Below are 15296 nucleotides of genomic sequence, written 5' to 3'. Positions count from 1 at the left end.
AAAGGAGTTTTAGCCTGAGGGTGGAGTTGATTTCCTGGTCTGGTCTACCTAGGGGGGCTGGCAAAACCTACGTGGAAAACAAGAAAAGCCAAGTCTGATTCCTGTGGGTTGTACAAAATCCCTGGTTGGAAAACACAATCTCCAAATAACCCATAGATCATCAGAGGCGGTGGGTAGCACCAGGAAAGATGGACAAGGTTGGAAAATGTGGCTAGATGCTACGATCTGGGCTGACAGTCATGGAGCTATGATACTGCCAGTCCTTTGAGGTAGGCCAGGTTAAGAAACAGACAGATGCTACTATCTTCTTGTTGGGTCTATTCACAGAATCTTAAAAGCCTTTCCCAAACCTCCACTGTCCCTTTCGAAGGACCACGAGCTCAAGGTGGGGTTGATCTGAGTCTTTCTCACACGTTTGACTTTCCCAAAAAAACAGCAATCATTCCCCTTCTCCATCCTATTTCTCAAAGCCACAGCTAAGGCCTGCACACGCCATAATTATGTTCTTTATTCATTAGAGTCATACTCCACCTTTTCTATGTAACTCAAAGCCGGATATATTGTATAACACTTTCACCTTAAGTTCCCTACCCCCCAACAACCTTGTAGGATAGGCTGGGCAAAGAAAGAACAATAGATCCACAGGCTGAATGCCAATGAGAACATGCGTTTCTCTGGTCCTAGCTCAGCATTTTAAGTACGAGATTCACGCTAAGGGTTACCTGATGACGTTGTGGATTGCTAAGCACTTCAAAGTCAGCATCACAGATGTCAAGCTGGTCCGCTCGATCTCTGGGACCATGTGGTCCGGCATGCACTGCTCCCAGAATTCCTTGTTATATACCCGGAAGCATTTCCCAGATGCCGTTCTACCGGCTCGTCCGGCGCGTTGCAGCGCTTCGCTCCTGGAGGTTGCACATTGAAAAGCAGAAAATCTCAGCTTCTTGTTAGCCAAAATTTTTAGGTATTCATCTGCATGGCTCATGGTGTAATGGTTGCCTATCCTAAAGTATTCTCAGACTCACAAGTGAGAGCTTGAATAAAATCTGATTTAAGAATAGTATGCAAGTACAAAGAAAGCTGAGAATGAGCAGAAGCGCACCAAATACAAACTAAAAACCCTCGGTGCGAATGTGATCCCTCCCCCTCGTACAACTGTTTCAAATTCCCCATCCCAGGTGCCCCTAACGAGTTCTGCTAATCAACGGGCAAAAAGGACCTTGAACACAAATGATAACCCAAACACATTCCATCCCCATGAAAACAGATAGACAGCCTGGTACAAGGTCCCCCAGCAGCTCCCTCCCAACCGGAACGCGCGTCGGCACCATGGCATGCGAAACGTTACGATGGACATTAAGCATTGCAACGACGAACATGACACATGGATCCCCTTGGCCTTAAGATGCAAGGGAACTTTCCTACCATGTAATGCAGAATCATCTGTTATAAAATTACCATCAAAATCAAAGAATCCAGTTAATTCGAAGATAACCATCTTCTTCCCAAATAACCAGCACAGTGTAATTTTTTCACTCTGCAGAAAAGCAGCATTTTCACTGCTCACCTGAATATTAATGAGGGACCTATCTTGATTTTGCAAGGCAGGCGATTGGTATCCTCTGGTAAGGGGGCACAGCAGAGAAGGATGTTTCCAGGGCCCCAGCCCCCATCTCCCTTTGGGACCTGCAATATGCCCTCTCTGCTTGTCTGCATCAGGCAGACAAAGTTTCCTTGGAGAAGACAGCCTGGGGGATAACCAAGACCGTATAGGGCTTTACAGGAAATCCCCAGCAAAACAATGCATTGCAACTACCCAATGCAATTCCCCCAGTAAAGATACTGCAGTGTTAGGCCAACTGTCATAGCAGGTGAGAAGCTGAATTTTCCACCAGTAGTCTTCAAGGGCAATCCCACGTAGAGCGAACTGCAGTAGTCCACGTACAAAACCTCAAGGGCATCAGCGATGATAGCCAGGGCAAATACCCAAGCTAGTTCAATAACTAAAGAGTCCAAATGGCGACTAGCACCAACCAGCTAGTTTTTGCTGTGATTTTTTTTTTAATCGTATGGCATAGCAGTTTTGGTGTTCATGCTGCTTTTTCTTGCTGGAAAATCCTTGTGAGGTCCAGCAGCCAGATGCGTAGACTATTTAGCCGTGACAAGTCACGTTGCCCGGGGTGCACCACGAGGAGGCTAGTTCACATTGCACCTAGTTGGGGTGAGAGAGGGGGACTGGCCCAGGGTCACCCAGCCGGCTTTCATGCCTAAGGCGGAACTGGAACTCTCCTACCACACCTGATTGGCTCTGGGGCTGAGAGAGAGGGACTGGCCCAAGGTCACCCAGCCGGCTTCCATGCCTACGGCGGGACTAGAACTCACAGCCTCCTGGTTCTAGCCCGTTGCCTTAACCACTAGACCAAACTGGCTCTCTTTGCTGTGATATCTACACTGGATTAATACACACCAGGCTGAGATGCCACGTGGGGTTCAATGACAGCAGGAATGCACAGCTTCAGTTGGCTGAGGGCCACGTTAGGCTTTCCAAGATATGTTGGAGGCCACGCTCTCAATGGGAGAAGGGACAGAACCTTAAAACAGGATGATTTTGGAGATGTTCTGGGTTTTAAAAGGGGCAACATGAATGCCTTAAACTTTTGCAGGACTTCAGACATCCATTTTGATCTGGAAAATCTCTGTAAAACAGTGTTTCTCAACCTTGGCAACTGTAAGATGAGTGGACACCAACTCCCAGAATTCCCCAGCCAGCATGCTTTAAGATGTGTGGACTTCAACTCCCAGAATTCCCCAGCCATCATGAAAGGCCTTGTGGGAACCACCTTTACCATAAATTTACACACTCAGCACAGGCATCCTGACTGTATAATTCTCTCCCCTCTCATCATTTCTGTTTAGTTATGGCTGCTCCCAGGGATGTCCATGGAGGTCAGAAAAGTCAAAATGGTGGTCACAACCATGCAACTGAATCTCCGTCCCTTTTTTACGTGTCACTCATGATGCATATAAAAAAGTGGCAGGGCTTCAGTGGCAGCCAACTTTTGATTTTGGATCTGCCCTCGGCTGATGCTAACCATGCTAATTTTCAAGCCGACTAAATCCTTCTTTATCCGGCCTTTTCATTCTAATTAAATGTATGCTTGTACCTCTCATTTTTCGTGTTGGGATTTTATCATGTCGAAATTTCATGGCGTTGAATGCTATCCTGTGCTCCCTTGACATGACGGTCAGCATGAAAAACTGGGAACAATTATTCTATAAATTACTTAATATTAAATGAACACTAGTGATAACAGGCTTATGAATAGACTTGGTGATAAGGGACCCACAAAGCCTACTTCCTTCTCTACCAGAGGATAGAACAACAATGAAAAAAATTATTTATAATATGTCTTGCGCTGAGATGTGGGCCAAACCCAATTAAAATTAACACTTCAGCGAAAAGAAATGTGAAAATTACACAAACAGTATAAAATTAGTACTTTTACACATACACACAGCCTGGCTGGGTTCACACAGCCTGGAATTCCCAAACAGATAACTGTGGTTCACCTGACATGCTAAGCTTCTCAGAACACCTCAAGCCACAGTGAAACAACCCCCATTAGCACTACATGCAAAGCTAAACCAAGATTTCTGTCAAACTTACTTCGAAATTGGCACCACCTCCAACACGTCCAAGCCAACTCTTGGGTTGTGGTTTAACTGCTTCACAAACCCACTGTCGACCACATACCTGAAAAAAAAAAAGGAACACAGAAACTTGTCATGCCAAACTGTTAGTCGATCTCAACTACCAGTGACTTTACGGACACAGCCATGTGTTTTTCTCTCAGCAAAAGTACGTAAGTGGATCACCATTCCTTCTTCTGGGATGGTGTTTCAACCTCCCAGTCTAGCCCCTCATCCTGGGATCACCTGGTGGTCTCCCATCCATCACACTACACAGATACGATACTGCTTAGCGTTTTAAAGATCAGCCGAAGTCACCTCCAGTGGTAGATAAAAAATATGTCTCTCAGGTTGAGCTCGACTCCACGTTGCTTTCTTGTCAGACAGACAGACGTCGACCCATCCAAGCTCTAACCAGGCCTGACTCAAACCAAGAACCAATTATTACCACTGGATGAGACCCAGCCAGGACTAGTAAACAGTGCAAAGTTTTGGCTCAATCAAATATTGGGCTATTTGAACCAATAGCTTCCTATGTTCCTTGTTTTACATACAGTTAGTCCTCGCTTAACTATGGTAGTTGGGACTGTAGTAAGCGATGCGGTTGTAAAGCGTGACATCATGTGATCTTACCAACTTATAACAACACTTCTGGAACTTCCGGATGCTGTTGTTAAGCAAGGATTGCGGGTCATTAAGTGCAATGTCATTACCATCTGTGACCTCCTGCCAGCTTCCCCATTGACTTCATTTGTCGGAAGCCGACAGTGATGCTTGCAAATGGTGATCACGTGACAGCGGGAAGCTGTGACCATCTGTCATGCGCTGCCTACCTCTGAATAACGTTCAGACACTGGGTTGCAAAGCAGGCTCTGGTTTATTTCAGGATAGGTACAACGTTGTTAGAAAAAGCTGAGAGTGACAGGAGCGCGCCGGTGCGGGGTTTAAATACCCCGCGCCGGTCAGCGCCCCCTCGCTCTCGGTCACGTCACCCCCCTTTGTCCCATGCGTTGCCCTGCCATTGGTTGAGGGTTTCTAGGATCGCCCATCCTCAGGTTTTCATTCTTCTGCTGATTGCTTTCAGCTGGGCGATCCCCGTGGTATTGCTGCTGATGGCTTGGGTGGCTCCGTGATCCGTTTATCTATTGTTTGTTAGCCGTTAGTCGTTGTGGGTTGATGGCTACTTAACTTGTACCCCTTCACCTATTTCCTTGTCATTGTCATGAGTGCCATTGCGCTGATTACTTTAGCTCAACGGCACTCATGACATACTGCCCCCTTTCCGAATAGTGTTCTCCCCCGGGTTTCTGGGTTTCCCCCATGGAGCTGTCAAAACGCCATTTTTTTTTTTTTTTTTTTTTTTTTTTTCAAAGTTCCCGCCGGAGTAGTTGTCGTCCCTCCCTTTGCTCCTCCCTCTACCACGTGCCTTCCCAGGGTGTGTCCATGGTGCGCATGCTCGGGTTCTGACCTGGCGTGCGCATGCTCCAACCACACCCTGTTTGTTTGGCTCAGTTCGGCGAGGCGAGAGGCGTGGCTGGTCGGGTGCTGCTCAGCTCCAGGTAGGGCCCTTTTTTGCTTATTTGGAGTGCGTCGCCTTTGTTGTGTCTCCTGGGCGTTGCCCCCAGGTTGCCCTGTTGACTTGCTTGCCACTCCCCCGCGGCCAGGGGGCGGGGGGAGGGTGCTGGCGATCGTTTGTCACCACCCCGTGGGCCCGGGGCGGGGGGAGTGAGTCCCGGGGGGGGGAAGGTCCACCCAAGTCGCGGGCTTGGGGGGGGCCCCTTCCCTTGGGGCACGGGAGGCGGGGGGAGGCCTGCGGGGGGGGGGGTTGGTTTTGCTGACCTTGATTGCGGTTTGTCGGGGTATGCCCGGTGGAATGCTCTGGTCAGGTCAGGCGCTTTAACGTTGTGCGCCGCCACCCATTCCGGGTGGGGGAAGTGTTTCCACCTGACCAGATAGTGTAGGGTTCCTCGTTGCTTGCGTGAGTCGAGGATGTCCCTTATCTCGAAGTGGTGTTGCCCGTCGATCATAAGCGGTGCGGGCTGAGGCGTGCTTGGGTGCCATCGGGAGGTGGTTGCCGGTTTTAGGAGGCTGGTGTGGAACACCGGGTGGAGCCTCCGGAGGTTGTGTGGCAGGTCCAGGCGTATTGCTACCGGGTTCACTATTTGCGTGACTCGGAACGGCCCGATGTACTTAGGCCCCAGTTTTTTCGAGGGTTGGGTTGACTTTAGGAACTTGGTGGAGAGATAGGCCATGTCCCCCGCCTGGAACGTCGGTTGTTGGCGCCGGTGCTTGTCGGCCTGCTCTTTGTAAGCAGCCTGTGCCTCCTTCAGCGCCGCCGTGATTACTGGCCATGCTTCCGCGATCTTCCGTCCCCAGTCGCTGGCGTCCACCTGGGGTTCCGGGGGTTGAGGTAGCTCCGGTATGGGGACGAAGTCGCGCCCCGAGACTACTTCGAACGGGGTTTTTCCCGTGCTCGTGTGGACGGCGTTGTTGTATGCGACTTCGGCGAACGGGAGCAGTTCAGCCCAGTCGTCCTGGTGGTAGTTCGTATAGGATCGTATAAATTGCTCTAAGGTGGCATTAAGAACCTCAGTGGCTCCGTCCGTCTGCGGATGCCAAGCCGTAGACAGGGCCTGTTGGGTCCCCGTCAGCTTCAAGAAGGCCCGCCAGAATTTGGAGGTGAACTGTGTGCCCCTGTCGGTCACCACACGTGCGGGACATCCGTGTAGCCTGTACACGTGGATGAGGAAGAGTTTGGCTAGTTGTTGTGAGGATGGGACTGACGTGCAGGGGATGAAGTGGGCCTGCTTTGAGAAGTAGTCCTTCACCACCCAAATGGCCGTTTTCTTCTGGCTGGGTGGGAGGTCCACTATAAAATCCATAGAGATTTCCTCCCATGGGCGGGAGGGTTCTGCCACCCGTTGCAATAGCCCCGCGGGTTTGCCTGGTGCCCGTTTGGCCCGAGCGCACGTTGGGCAGGACGCCACGTAGGTTTTTACGTCTCGCCTGAGCGCGGGCCACCAGAATTGCCGCCGTGTTAGGTGTAGGGTCTTGAGGAACCCAAAGTGTCCCGCTTGCTTGGCGTCGTGTGACCTATGCAAGATCGCCTGGCGTTGCGAGTCCGGGACGTAGATTCTGCCTTCCCCCCATGCTAGGTCTTGCGCCATCGTTACCTTGTCGGGGTTTGCCAGGAACCAGGGGTCGGTTTTGAGGGCGGCGGCGAGGTCCGTGCGCATTCCCCCTGGTAGTTGCGGTTGCCTTCTTTCCGTCGCCGGTTGTCCCGCCGTCGGCTGCGCCGTAGCGTCGAGCTGCCTCCGTGCGCCGCTTCGGGTGGTCACGGCCATCCCCAGTTGCGAGGCGGATAGGACCGTCCCAATGGTGTCTGGGGCGGGCTCTTCGTCTTGGGGCAGCCGGGAGAGGGCGTCGGCCAGGAAGTTCTTCTTGCCCGGCATGAACTTCAACTGGAAATCAAAGCGGCTGAAGAATTGTGCCCATCGGACCTGTTTTGGGCTAAGGCGTCTAGGCGTTCGTAGGGCCTCGAGGTTCCGGTGGTCCGTCCAGACCTCGAATGGTTGGGTGGCTCCCTCGAGTAGGTGACGCCATGTTTCTAGTGCCGATTTCACCGCAAAGGCTTCTTTCTCCCAGACGTGCCATCGCCTCTCTGTCTCGGAGAACTTCCTTGACAGGTAGGCGCATGGTTTCAGGAGCCCCGTGGAGTCTTTTTGTAGGAGGATGGCTCCCAGGGAGAAGTCTGAGGCGTCGGCTTGGACCACGAACGGCCGTTCTGGGTCCGGGTGCGCGAGGATTGGCTCCGTCGTGAACAGCGCTTTCAGCTTGTCGAATGCGGTCTGGCACGCGGGAGTCCAATTCAGCACTGTGCCTGGGTTCTTGGCGCGTCTGGTGTCCCCCACCCCTTTGGTTTTGAGGAGGTCCGTTAAGGGTAGGGCTATCTCAGCGAACCCCCGGGCGAAGGACCTGTAGAAATTCGCGAATCCCAGGAAGCTCTGTAGTTGCCGTCTGTTGCGGGGCCGCTCCCAGTTTAGTACCGCTTCGACTTTTGCGGGGTCCATCTCGATGCCGTCCCCGGAGATTCGATACCCCAAATAGTCTAGGCGGTCTTTGTGAAACTCGCACTTTGTGGGCTTTGCATAGAGCTGCGCCCTTCTGAGCTTGTCGAGGACTTGCCTGACTAAGGTTACGTGTTCCTCGTATGTTTTTGTGTAAATAAGGACGTCGTCGATGTAGACCAGGACCCCTTTAAACAGATGTTCATGCAGTACCTCATTGATGAGCTGCATGAACACCCCAGGGGCCCCCGCGAGTCCGAAGGGCAGTACCTTGTACTGGAAAGCGCCTAGGGGGCAGTTGAACGCCGTCTTCCATTCGTCCCCCTCCCTGATTCGGATGCGATAGTACGCCTCGCGCAGGTCCAATTTGGAAAAGACTTTGCCCGTGGACAGGTGGGCGAGCATGTCCTTCACCAGGGGTAAGGGGTATTTGTTGGACAGGGAAGCCGCGTTTAGGCCCCGGTAGTCGGTACAGAGCCGTAGGGTCCCGTCTTTCTTCTCCCGGAATAGGACGGGGGCTCCGACCGGTGAGCATGCTGGCTCTATAAATCCCCTGTCTAGGTTTTTATCGATGAACTCCCGGAGGGTTGCCATCTCCTTCGGGGTCATCGAATAGATCTTTGGTCTAGGTAGGGGGACGTCGGGCAGTAGGTCGATTCGGCAATCCGTCTTGCGGTGGGGGGGTAGTTGGTCTGCCTCTGCTTCTCCGAAGACCTCGGAGAAGTCGGCGTATTGTTCCGGTAGGTCTGCAGTGGTAGCGGCGTTGTCTTGTGTGGTCGCCTCCGCTCGTCCTACCGTGGGGTTGCTTTTGCCAGCTGGTACTGGTGCTCGATACTCGCCGTCGCCGAATGTGAAGGTGCGGGTCGCCCAGTTGATCCGCGGGTTGTTTTTCGCGAGCCATGGCATCCCCAGGACTGCAATGGGCCGTCCGATGGGCGTGACTACGAACGATGTGCGCTCGGTGTGAGTGCCCATTTGCAGGGTGACCGGCTCGGTTTGTAGCGTGGCTGGTTTCCCCCCCGCTGTGGAGCCGTCCAGCTGGTGGAATGCCAGCGGCGTGGGGAGGGGGAAGCAGCGGAGTTCGAGTTTGGCGACTAGGTCGGGGTGGATAAGGTTTTTTGAGCACCCCGAGTCCACTAGTGCCGCGGCCGTGGTGGCTCCGTTGCCGGCAGAGAGTTGAATTGCTGCCAATATTACGGAGCTTTTGTCGTTTCGTTGAGGTGGTTCGCGTTGCTGTCCCGCCGCCTGCCTCGCCACGCGTTTCAGGGCAAGCGGGGAGCATTTCCCGCCGGCTGGTCGGGGTCGGTATTGTCCTCTTCTCCCCAGTAAGCGTCCCAGCCCTCTTCCGGTGTCGCTGTGGCCACGGTCATTCGGCGGTGAGGGGGCGGCCCCGGGTTGGGTGGTTTGGGGCTAATTTTCGGGGCGGGCTTGGGCGCGCTGGTCGGCGGTCGGTTGGCGAAGCAGTCCGCCGTCTTGTGCCCTAATTTGCCACACCTCCCGCAGGGCTCCCGGTTGAACTTCTTTTTAGGGTATATGGGGCCGGCCATCCCCCCGTGTGGTGCGGGTACCTTTTTCCCGACGTAGTTCGTGTCTTCCGTGGTTGTCATAAGGAAGGTGCGGTGCGCGTGTTCGGCTTTCCCCGCGAGGTGGATCCACCCGTGTAACGTTTCTGGGTCGTCGCGGTAGAGGGCCCATTGGAGAACGTCGCGGTTGAGCCCCTTTTTGAAGATTTCCAGCAGGGTGGTCTCAGACCAGTCGCAGACCTTTCCCGCGAGGGCTTTGAACTCCAGGGCGTAGTCAGGGACCGTGCGTGCGCCCTGTTTAAGTCTCTGGAGTGCGCTTTTCGCCCGTACTTTGGCTAGGGGGTCTTCGAAATAGTTTTTCATCTCGTTGATGAAAGCAGGGAAGGTGGCGAGGGCGGGGGAGCTGGACTCGTACAGTTGGACGTACCAGTCCGCCGCCCTGTCTTGGAGTTTGATTGCCACGGCGCCGATCTTGTCGGCCTCGGAGTCATAGGAGTGTCCGTGCCTCCCCATGAACTCCCTAGCGTTGGTGACGAAAAACGAGAGTTTTGAGGGGGTCCCATCGAAGAAGATGGGGAAGTCCTTTGGGGCCCGGGCGTTTTGCGCGGCCCCGCCTCTCGCTTCCCGGGATGTGGTGTCGGCCGCCTGTGCCGTCTGCTGGCTTTCCGCTGGCTCGTGTGGGTTCGGTGCTTCGCTCGGGGTGTGGGCTTGTGCGGGGACGTCATTGGGTGGCGCGGGGGGCATAAGCGCCTGGAGCATGGTCCGGAGTTCCGTCAGCTGAGCCCGCATGGCCGCGAGTTCAGCTCGTGCCTCCTCGTCCACAGCCCGCACCGCCGCTGGGGCCGGTTCCGTTGGCGCGTCCTCGGGGGGGGGGGGTTCATCGTCCCTCCGCCGCGGGTCCGCTTCCTCCTCCGTCTGATGGGTGTCTCCGTCGTCCTCCTCCGTGTCGAGCACCGTGGGGCTGTCGCTCCACGCCCGTTGCTGGGGTGCGATGTGGGGCGCGGGGTCCTCCGCTGGTTTCGGAAGTCGTGCTGCTCCCTCCCGCGGTCGGGTTGCCTCCGTCGCCATCTCCCCTTGGGGTTGGAGCTGAGGCTCGGGTCGGGTGGGGCGGGCGTCCATGGCTCCGGGAGTCCGCGGTGCCTCTGGCCTCGGTCGGTCCTCCTCTGTCTCTTGCCGCGCGGCTCGCCCTCCTTGCCCGCGCCGTTCCGGCCTCATCTTGCTGGTCTTCTCGCCGTCTACTCCTCCCGCGGCTCGTTGTCGTCCGGTGGGGCTCGGCGAGGCTGAGTTTATGACTCTCAGCTTTATGTCATGCGCTGCCTACCTCTGAATAACGTTCAGACACTGGGTTGCAAAGCAGGCTCTGGTTTATTTCAGGATAGGTACAACGTTGTTAGAAAAAGCTGAGAGTGACAGGAGCGCGCCGGTGCGGGGTTTAAATACCCCGCGCCGGTCAGCGCCCCCTCGCTCTCGGTCACGTCACCCCCCTTTGTCCCATGCGTTGCCCTGCCATTGGTTGAGGGTTTCTAGGATCGCCCATCCTCAGGTTTTCATTCTTCTGCTGATTGCTTTCAGCTGGGCGATCCCCGTGGTATTGCTGCTGATGGCTTGGGTGGCTCCGTGATCCGTTTATCTATTGTTTGTTAGCCGTTAGTCGTTGTGGGTTGATGGCTACTTAACTTGTACCCCTTCACCTATTTCCTTGTCATTGTCATGAGTGCCATTGCGCTGATTACTTTAGCTCAACGGCACTCATGACACCATCCTAATTATGAGTTGGTTGCCAAGCGCCCGAATTTTGATTACGTGACTGTGGGGACACTGCAATGGGTGCAACTATGAGGACCCATCATAAGTAACTTCAAACAGTTCACTGAACAAGTGGCCAGTAAGTGAGGACTACCTGCACAGGTAGTCCTTGACTTATGACCATTCATTTAACGACCATTCGAAGTTACAATGGTGTTGGAAAAGGTGACTTGCGACTGGTCCTCGCATTTACAACTGGTGTGGCATTCCCACAGTCATGTGATCAAACTTCAGGTGCTTGACAACCAGCATATATTTACAACAGTTGTAGCATCACAGGGTCATGTGATGGCCATTTGCGACCTTTCTAGGGGGCTTCCAACAAGCAAAGTCAATGGGGGAAGCCAGCTTCGCTTAACGACCACAGCAAAAAAAGGTCGTAAAATTGGGCATGATTCACTTAACGACTGCATCTCTTAGCGACAGAAGTTCTGGTCCCAATTGCACTTCTAAGTCAAGGACTGCCTGTATCAGAAAATTTGGCACTATATACTGCCTGAATGGAAGACTGCTTACAAACCACGCTTAGAGTAAGTATACATAACACGCTAAACCACTGTTTGTTTTTCCAAGACTTGCTAGAACAAGCCATAGGCTGGGCTCATCCAACATACTATTAATTAATTAATTATATAATTAATATATATATATATATATATATTGCAAATAATATATATATATATACATATTGCAAAGTTCCATCACTGCCCATCTCCCCCGAAAAGGGGGACTCTGCTGGCTTCTGGCGTTATGTGCTGTGTGAAACCAGCCCTCATGGCTTGTTACATGATTCTTTATGGCTTGCTTTGTTATATACACCCAGGAAATCGTGGTAGATACAACGTACTGTGGATGAAGAAACCATAATCTAACAGGTTGTGCAAATAGAGTTGTGGTGCCCTGGTTTGCACACGATCCTCAGCCTGGAGTTTCCAGCTTAGCAGTCAGGATTACCAATGTGATTGTAGATCCCTCCCTTGGCTCCATGTCCTACCAGCCTTTTACATCTTTCAGAAAGCTTTTTTTTCCCATGCAAAGCGACAGCTTTTCCATATTAAACAGCTCCACAGCTCATCCCCAAATCCAGGTCAACGTTCTCAGGACTCTTACTTGATCCCATCAATGGTCAAAGACGTTGCTGCGATATTTGTGGACACGACGCATTTCCTGATCCCTGGAGGCGGCGGGAGGAATATCCTTCTCTGCTGATCTAAATGACAAAAACGGGGTCAGAGGAACGAGGGAGAGAAATCACAAGGACTCGTCTCTGAAGCTGTGCAGGTCTTCCAAAGACCAACCCTGTTAAACTGGACTCAGAAACGGATCAGCAGCCAACCAAGCTAGAGAGCAAGGAGTAAACTGGCCTGGACTACAACTGCCATCATCCCCAGCCAGGGCAGTTGAAGATATTGGAAACTGTAGCCAAGCATACTAAGAGGGCACCAAGAATTCCTATTCTGCCCCAGCCATCTGCAAGGCATCACGTTTCTGGTTTTATTTTTATTTGCTCTTTCCTGTTGCTTGGAAAAACCTGGAATCAGATTTTCTTTTCCAAAAAGTGCATGTTTTTCAGTGGATCAAGAGCTGCTTTCAGCGCGGGCAACACACTGGGGATTTGCTCACACAGGTAGTCCTTGTTTAACGACCACAATTGGGACCGGAATTTTGATTGTTAAGCGGAGTGGTCATTAAGCTAATCCAACCCGATTTTACAACCTTTTTTGCAGCGGTCATTAAGCAAATCACGTGGTTCCCCATTGATTTTGCTTGCCAGAAGCCAGCCAGGAAAGTCAAAAGTGGCAATCACGTGACCACGGGGTGCTGCAACGGTCATAAATGTGAACTGGTTGCCAAGCACTCAAATCGTGATCATGTGACCGCGCAGACACTGCGATGGTTCTAAGTGTGAGGACCCGTCATAAGTCATTCTTTTCCAGCACCGTTGTAAGTCTGAACCATCACTAAGCAAATGGTTGTTAAGCAAGGACCTGTATTTTTTTTCCTTTTTTTCTATTTTGTTCCCCATTGCATCTTACTACTTATGTTCCTCTGTTTCTTTATTCTGGTTTATAGCTGTTTTTTTATATTTTTGGTGCTTAGCTGTTTTCTTGTGTGTTTTTGTGTATTTTTAAAAAAATAGTAATGCAGTAAAATAAACTTTAAAAATCGGGAATTTGGAGATTGATCAATGGATGACGCTTGTAAAATGAGATGTTTCGTGAAAGATTGCTATGCTGGAGACTTATGAATACGTCTTATGAATAAATCAGTTGTAATCTTATCGTGCATAAATGTTGGTTCCCAGCCACAGGTTATATCTAGCTTGCTGTTGATAATTGCACATTTCAGAAGCTCAGAGGAGCCAACGAACAAATAGAGGATTTTAAGTTGCATCTTCAACAGCTGCCAGTGCCCAAATCTTCCCCACCTGCTTACTTTGAGTCCTGCCACTGGCAATCAAAAGGAACCGGGCTTCTCAAAGCCAACAGCATGTTTGACGCCAAAGGTCATTATTTTCCAGCCTAAGCAACTTTCAGATAGATGTGGACTTCAACTCCCAGAATTCCCCAACCACTGGCTGGGGAATTCTGGGAGCTGAAGTCCGTATGTCTGGAAATTGCCCAGACTGGGAAACACTGCTATTCTTCAATACTATGTTTTTCCTTGCAAATCCAAGTTTGCAATCTTGAAACCGCAAACTTCTCAGACATGCCCAACTCCTTAGTCCAAAGCCAAGTGAGATTTGAAAAAAGCTTAGAGAAAAACCTTTTCACAACGTTTTACGGAATGCTGCAAAATGCAGGAGATACAAGGACTCACTGAAAGGAAAGCAGGGTATATGCCAGTCCCTCCAGTGGGAGGAGGTGGGCGGTGAGAAATTTGATAAATAAATGAAATAAAAGACGCCCTCACCTGTTGGCATGCAGCCATACAACGGCAATATGAGCAGGCCTTCCACGGAACGATCTCTTACGTCAAAGCGGTAATCGATCATCTCAGCCTTCCGGAAGAGAAGTTCACGAGCTCTTTCGATCTCCGACTGCCCTAGTGCAAAACCACAACAGCTTTTAAAATACAGGTAGTCCTCACTTACCAACCATTCGTTTAGTGACGGGTCGGACTTACGACCATGCTGGAAAAGTCGGCTTACGACCGGTCCTCACACTTACAACCATCGCAGCATCCTCCCGGTCACGTGATCACCATTTTCGACCTTCCTGGCCAGCTTCCAGCAAGCAAAATCAATGGGGAACCATGTCATTGGCTTAACAACCACTTGGTTCGCTTAACGCCCACAGTGATTCGCTTACCAACCACCTCAAAAAAGGTTGTAAAATCAGGTCGGATTCGCTTAATGACTGCTTTGCTTAGCAACTGAAATTCTGGTCCCAACTGTGGTGGTTAAGAGAGGACGACCTGTACTGCTTTGAGGAATGGAGAGGAAGAATATTCCAAGTTCAAGGGAGAAGAGATGTCTGGCTTGGACAAAACAAGATAAAATCTTTTCAGCATCTACACCCAGAGCAACCTAAGGACTTCAGCTTATTCGTGTTACGCTAACCGGCATCATAAAGGGAATGGCTTTAAAGGTGGCCTGTTATGTTTAAACCCCAATTTGTGGTCAAGGGAAGAAACTCTGCAACAGGGACTAAAACTGGAAGCTTCCGAAGTTTCATCAAGGCTTTGTCTGGACACTGCCATGCCTTGTTGTTGTTGTTCTGTTTGTCTGCTTTTTAGAGTTTTCACAAAGTCAATTTGTTCTTACGACAGCTGGTGCCTTTTCAGTGTTCATCAGTTGTACCCTAAAACTCCCATCTTAAAATTGCAGAATTGTAGAATTATGGCACTGGAAGAGGGCCACAAGGATCATCTTGACCATCCCTCTAGAACAGCATTTCTCAATCTCAGTAACTTCAAGATGCGTGGACTTCAACTCCCAGAATTCCCCACCTAGCATGGCTGGGGAATTCTGGGAGTGGAAGTCCCCACATCTTAAAATGGCCAAGGGTGAGAAGCACTGCTCTAGAACATGCAGGGAAATCAACTAAATGATCTCTGAGTGGTGGCTGTCCAGCCTCTTCTGAAACGCCTCCAGAGGTGGAGAACCTACCACCTCCACAGGTCAGTTCTTCCACCGTTGGGCAGATCTTTGGTCAGCAAGTTTTTCCTTATATTTAAATGAACTCTAGCCAGCTGCAACTTACACCCA

At 51.4% G+C, this 15296-nt stretch overlaps 2 protein-coding genes across 4 annotated transcripts in view; one reads left to right on the top strand and one right to left on the bottom strand.

Annotated features, from left to right (window-relative positions):
• The window catches only part of DHX40 (DEAH-box helicase 40), a 40056-nt gene that overhangs the window by 11998 nt on the left and 12762 nt on the right, over positions 1-15296 (bottom strand). For 2 of the 3 annotated variants that reach the window (XM_063296372.1, XM_063296377.1), the window contains exons 6-9: positions 14000-14131; positions 12197-12296; positions 3668-3754; positions 723-905 (exon numbers count right to left, since the gene is read on the bottom strand). In XM_063296372.1, the coding sequence (XP_063152442.1) occupies positions 723-905; positions 3668-3754; positions 12197-12296; positions 14000-14131 (502 nt within the window). The remainder of the gene's footprint in view (positions 1-722; positions 906-3667; positions 3755-12196; positions 12297-13999; positions 14132-15296) is intronic. The other variant, XM_063296383.1, reaches the window with a different exon arrangement.
• The window catches only part of PTRH2 (peptidyl-tRNA hydrolase 2), a 126128-nt gene that overhangs the window by 109183 nt on the left and 1649 nt on the right, over positions 1-15296 (top strand). The window lies entirely within an intron of this gene.

This window comes from Candoia aspera, chromosome 1, assembly GCF_035149785.1.
Source record: "Candoia aspera isolate rCanAsp1 chromosome 1, rCanAsp1.hap2, whole genome shotgun sequence".
Taxonomy (NCBI): Eukaryota; Metazoa; Chordata; class Lepidosauria; order Squamata; family Boidae; genus Candoia; species Candoia aspera.
Note: the sequence above shows the minus strand (reverse complement) of the source record. Positions and strands in the feature narration are given on the sequence as shown.